Source organism: Trachurus japonicus, chromosome 12 (assembly GCF_045865225.1).
Source record: "Trachurus japonicus isolate A0001 chromosome 12, Traja_1.0".
Lineage (NCBI taxonomy): Eukaryota > Metazoa > Chordata > Actinopteri > Carangiformes > Carangidae > Trachurus > Trachurus japonicus.
The window spans coordinates 75,001-80,525 of NC_140918.1; the positions used below are offsets into that span (position 1 = coordinate 75,001).

The window sequence follows — 5,525 nt, forward strand, 5'->3', positions numbered from 1 at the left end:
GTGTAGCTACTAAATAAATGAAGTAGTGACCGGTGTAGCTACCAAATAAATGAAGTAGTGACCGGTGTAGCTACCAAATAAATGAAGTAGTGACCGGTGTAGCTACCAAATAAATGAAGTAGTGACCGGTGTAGCTACCAAATAAATGAAGTAGTGACCGGTGTAGCTACCAAATAAATGCAGTAGTGACCGGTGTAGCTACCAAATAAATGAAGTAGTGACCGGTGTAGCTACCAAATAAATGAAGTAGTGTAGCTACCAAATAAATGCAGTAGTGACCGGTGTAGCTACCAAATAAATGAAGTAGTGTAGCTACCAAATAAATGCAGTAGTGACCGGTGTAGCTACCAAATAAATGAAGTAGTGACCGGTGTAGCTACCAAATAAATGAAGTAGTGTAGCTACCAAATAAATGAAGTAGTGACCGGTGTAGCTACCAAATAAATGAAGTAGTGTAGCTACCAAATAAATGAAGTAGTGACCGGTGTAGCTACCAAATAAATGAAGTAGTGACCGGTGTAGCTACCAAATAAATGAAGTAGTGTAGCTACCACATAAATGAAGTAGTGACCGGTGTAGCTACCAAATAAATGCAGTAGTGACCGGTGTAGCTACCAAATAAATGAAGTAGTGACCGGTGTAGCTACCAAATAAATGCAGTAGTGACCGGTGTAGCTACCAAATAAATGCAGTAGTGACCGGTGTAGCTACCAAATAAATGAAGTAGTGTAGCTACCAAATAAATGAAGTAGTGACCGGTGTAGCTACCAAATAAATGAAGTAGTGACCGGTGTAGCTACCAAATAAATGAAGTAGTGACCGGTGTAGCTACCAAATAAATGAAGTAGTGACCGGTGTAGCTACCAAATAAATGAAGTAGTGACCGGTGTAGCTACCAAATAAATGAAGTAGTGTAGCTACCAAATAAATGAAGTAGTGACCGGTGTAGCTACCACATAAATGAAGTAGTGACCGGTGTAGCTACCAAATAAATGCAGTAGTGACCGGTGTAGCTACCAAATAAATGAAGTAGTGACCGGTGTAGCTACCAAATAAATGCAGTAGTGACCGGTGTAGCTACCAAATAAATGAAGTAGTGACCGGTGTAGCTACCAAATAAATGAAGTAGTGACCGGTGTAGCTACTAAATAAATGAAGTAGTGACCGGTGTAGCTACCAAATAAATGCAGTAGTGACCGGTGTAGCTACCAAATAAATGCAGTAGTGACCGGTGTAGCTACCAAATAAATGAAGTAGTGACCGGTGTAGCTACCAAATAAATGCAGTAGTGACCGGTGTAGCTACCAAATAAATGAAGTAGTGACCGGTGTAGCTACCAAATAAATGCAGTAGTGACCGGTGTAGCTACCAAATAAATGAAGTAGTGACCGGTGTAGCTACCAAATAAATGAAGTAGTGACCGGTGTAGCTACCAAATAAATGAAGTAGTGACCGGTGTAGCTACCAAATAAATGCAGTAGTGACCGGTGTAGCTACTAAATAAATGAAGTAGTGACCGGTGTAGCTACTAAATAAATGAAGTAGTGACCGGTGTAGCTACCAAATAAATGAAGTAGTGACCGGTGTAGCTACTAAATAAATGAAGTAGTGACCGGTGTAGCTACCAAATAAATGCAGTAGTGACCGGTGTAGCTACCAAATAAATGAAGTAGTGACCGGTGTAGCTACCAAATAAATGAAGTAGTGACCGGTGTAGCTACCAGATATATGCAGTAGTGACCGGTGTAGCTACCAAATAAATGCAGTAGTGACCGGTGTAGCTACCAAATAAATGAAGTAGTGACCGGTGTAGCTACCAAATAAATGAAGTAGTGACCGGTGTAGCTACCAAATAAATGCAGTAGTGACCGGTGTAGCTACCAAATAAATGCAGTAGTGACCGGTGTAGCTACCAAATAAATGAAGTAGTGACCGGTGTAGCTACCAAATAAATGAAGTAGTGACCGGTGTAGCTACCAAATAAATGAAGTAGTGACCGGTGTAGCTACCAAATAAATGAAGTAGTGACCGGTGTAGCTACCAAATAAATGAAGTAGTGACCGGTGTAGCTACCAAAGAAATGCAGTAGTGACCGGTGTAGCTACCAAATAAATGCAGTAGTGCAGCAGCCTCAGTAAATGTGTCCAGCTATCAGAGTTGTCCGGTTGCAGCTTCCACAGACTCCCACAACAAACGTCGGAGCAAATTTCCTAACAAGCGTTATAAACTGACCACAGACTCTGGATAGCGAGGCTAATTTCTGTTAGCCCGTCTATGGTGTTTTACATTATACGTTAGCATTAAGCTAGCGGACTTTATGCTTAGTTGTGACACGTTGTTGTGAACGTTGTTTCAAACTATGTGGGTTTGGTTGAACATCTTTGGTGCTGCTGAGTCAGACTACAACACTGTGTCTATGTGTGTGTGTGTGTTTCCAGGGCAACATGTGACTGTGTGTGTGTGTGTGTGTGTTTCCAGGGCAACACGGAGCGCACCGTGTGGCAGTACCACTTCCGGGCCTGGCCGGACCACGGCGTTCCCACCGACCCCGGCGGCGTCCTGGACTTCCTGGAGGAGGTGAACCTGAAGCAGGAGAGCATCCTGGAGGCGGGGCCTATCGCCGTGCACTGCAGGTAGATACACACACACAGACACACACTAACACACACAGACACACACTAACACACAGAGCATCCTGGAGGCGGGGCCTATCGCCGTGCACTGCAGGTAGATACACACACACACACACAGACACACAGAGACACGGGGGTGTAACGGTACAAAAGTCACGGTTCGGTGCGGTTTCGGTACAACAGACACTATTGAATGTAAAACTAAAATCTGTCTTGTGTTATAAAAGTAAAAAAAACAACTAGAATATAAAATAAAACAAGTGCATTAGGAGTGTTATCATGCCATTCATTAATTCTAGAGGGAAAAAACTTGCACTTGACAACTGACAACTATTATAAACAAAACAAAACAAGAAACTAACATCAATGTTGGTTTACACAGTTAATTTAGACTAGATGCCAGGTGCTATGGTGATGTTTCTGTCTGTGTTCATGTCAAGAGGCTTAAAAGCAGCGGGATAAGTTGTTGCACACAAGTTGTCTTCTTCCCTGCACCAGTGATTGACATGAGGGAGGGGGGGGGGGGGGGCTGAACATGCGCTAACGTGTTTGTTGCGTTTCTAGCGACGCAGCCGTGAAACAGCGTTGACGGACTTTGTCTGGTCGACCGGTCGCGAGCTGCTTTCTATGGTCGCGAGCCGTCGCCGCCGTCGCCGTTGTGTTTTGAGAAACCACACGGAGACATAGATGAAGCAGCTGCTCTCCTCCTCTAACTTCACTCATCACTTCTCTTCTGTTCTGTTGTGACGGCTGCTGCAGCTTCGAGGCTCATTACCGCCCCCTGGACTGGAGGGAGGACTCCACTTTTTTAATTTAAATTTTATTTTTTTTAATATTCATTCAGACGTATTCGTCGTGTGACTGTGTGCACCGAACCGTGACGGCACGGGACGAATACATACACCGTTACACCCCTAACAGAGACACACACACAGACACACACACACACTCACACACACACACTCTGACAGCAACATGAACTCTGTTTTTCCTCTGCAGCGCCGGGATCGGACGGACGGGAACGTTCATAGTGATCGACATCCTGATCGACGTGATCCGAGAAAAAGGTGAGAACACACACACACACGCGCACGCGCACACACACACACACACACACACACACACACTTCATTAGACCTGTGGAGGTAAAAGCAGCTCGATCTGAATCTGAAAAGATAAAAGATGAAACTGAAAGAAAACGGATCAAATATCAAAACATGAAAATAAACGATTCATTAAAAGAATTTACAGACTTGATCATAATTATATATTTTTTAAAGTATATATTTTTTTGGGGCGTTTTTGCCTTTATTTGATAGTACATAGTGAGATAGACAGGAGAGGGGGAGCCAGAGAGAGGGGGAATGACATGCAGGAAAGGTCTACCCGATGCGGGATTCGAACCGGGGACGCCTGCGTTGAGGACTGTAGCCTCTATATGGGGCGGCCGCTTTAACCACTGCGCCACGCACCGCCCCAATCATAATTATATTTAACATTTATTTTAATTTTGTTTTTCAAAATTCAAGATCAAAACTTGAAATTTCAGTTTCAAATTTGGAGTTCAAGTCGTTGTCATAGTAACTAGAATCAATAACTGTGACTGAGTCGAGCTGCTGTTGTTGACGGTGTGTGTCTGTGTGTGTGTGTGTGTGTGTGTGTGTGTGTGTGTGTGTTGTGTTGTGTTGTGTCTGTTGTGTGTGTGTGTCTGTTGTCTGTGTGTGTCTGTTGTGTGTGTGTTGTGTGTGTGTGTGTCTGTTGTGTGTGTGTTGTGTGTGTGTGTGTGTGTGTGTTGTGTGTTGTGTGTGTGTGTGTGTGTGTGTTGTGTTGTGTGTGTGTGTGTGTGTCGTGTTGCCGCGGCGACGTGCAGGCGTGGACTGTGACATCGACGTTCCGAAGACGATCCAGATGGTCCGGTCCCAGCGCTCCGGGATGGTGCAGACGGAGGCTCAGTACCGGTTCATCTACATGGCCGTGCAGCACTACATCGAGACGCTGCAGCGCCGCATCGAGGAGGAGCAGGTAACCACGGCAACCACCACGGCAACCACCACGGCAACCACGGCTCTATGGGAGGACGTTTAGGGGGAAAACACTGAAATATGTGCACACACACTGACATGATGTGCACACACGCACTGAAAGTTTCCACACCCGACTTCTCACACAGCGGGATGTAATTCAATTCAACTCAACTTTATTTATAAAGCGCATTTCATGCACAAGCAGACTCAATGTGCTTCACAACAGGTGACAACAGGGTTAACCCACAGCTACACATAGTTATATAGAAATCAATTAGAAATCAAATAGAAAACAAGAAGAGTGCAAGTAAACAATCATATATGTCGTCTTCAGCACATACACACTTAGACTCACACATGCACTGACACAATCACATATGGACACATGCACACACACACACACACACACACACACACAGTTCAGCAGAATGCTGTTGAGAAAAGATATGTTTTTAATCTGTTTTTAAAGATGGCTACTGACGTGGCATGTCTGACTGTGTCAGGCAAGATGTTCCATTTTCGTGGCGCAAATACACTATATATAGGCTACGTGTGTGTGTGTGTGTGTGTGTGTGTGTGTGTGTGTGTGCGTGTGTGCACATCATGTCAATGTGTGTGCAAGTATTTCAATGGGTGCACATTGTCAATGTGTGTGTGAACATTTTCAGTGTGTATGTGCACATATTTAAATGTTTTCCCACATCAGCCTGTTGTTTCTCACTCCGTCTCTGTCAGGGAGTGAGAGCAGGAAGAGGGTTAATACCCTGACCCTCTTCCTGCTCTCACTCCGGGTATTAACCCTAACCCTCTGTCAGGGTATTAACCCTCTTCCTGCTCTCACTCCGTCTCCGTCTCCGTCTCCGTCTCT

The 5,525-nt window shown here is 44.5% G+C and overlaps 1 protein-coding gene across 2 annotated transcripts in view; it reads left to right on the forward strand.

Moving 5' to 3' along the window:
- The window catches only part of ptpn11a (protein tyrosine phosphatase non-receptor type 11a), a 33,700-nt gene that overhangs the window by 27,015 nt on the left and 1,160 nt on the right, over nucleotides 1-5,525 (forward strand). For both annotated transcript variants that reach the window (XM_085792471.1, XM_085792472.1), the window contains exons 11-13: nucleotides 2,479-2,633; nucleotides 3,633-3,700; nucleotides 4,504-4,655. In XM_085792471.1, the coding sequence (XP_085648597.1) occupies nucleotides 2,479-2,633; nucleotides 3,633-3,700; nucleotides 4,504-4,655 (375 nt within the window). The remainder of the gene's footprint in view (nucleotides 1-2,478; nucleotides 2,634-3,632; nucleotides 3,701-4,503; nucleotides 4,656-5,525) is intronic.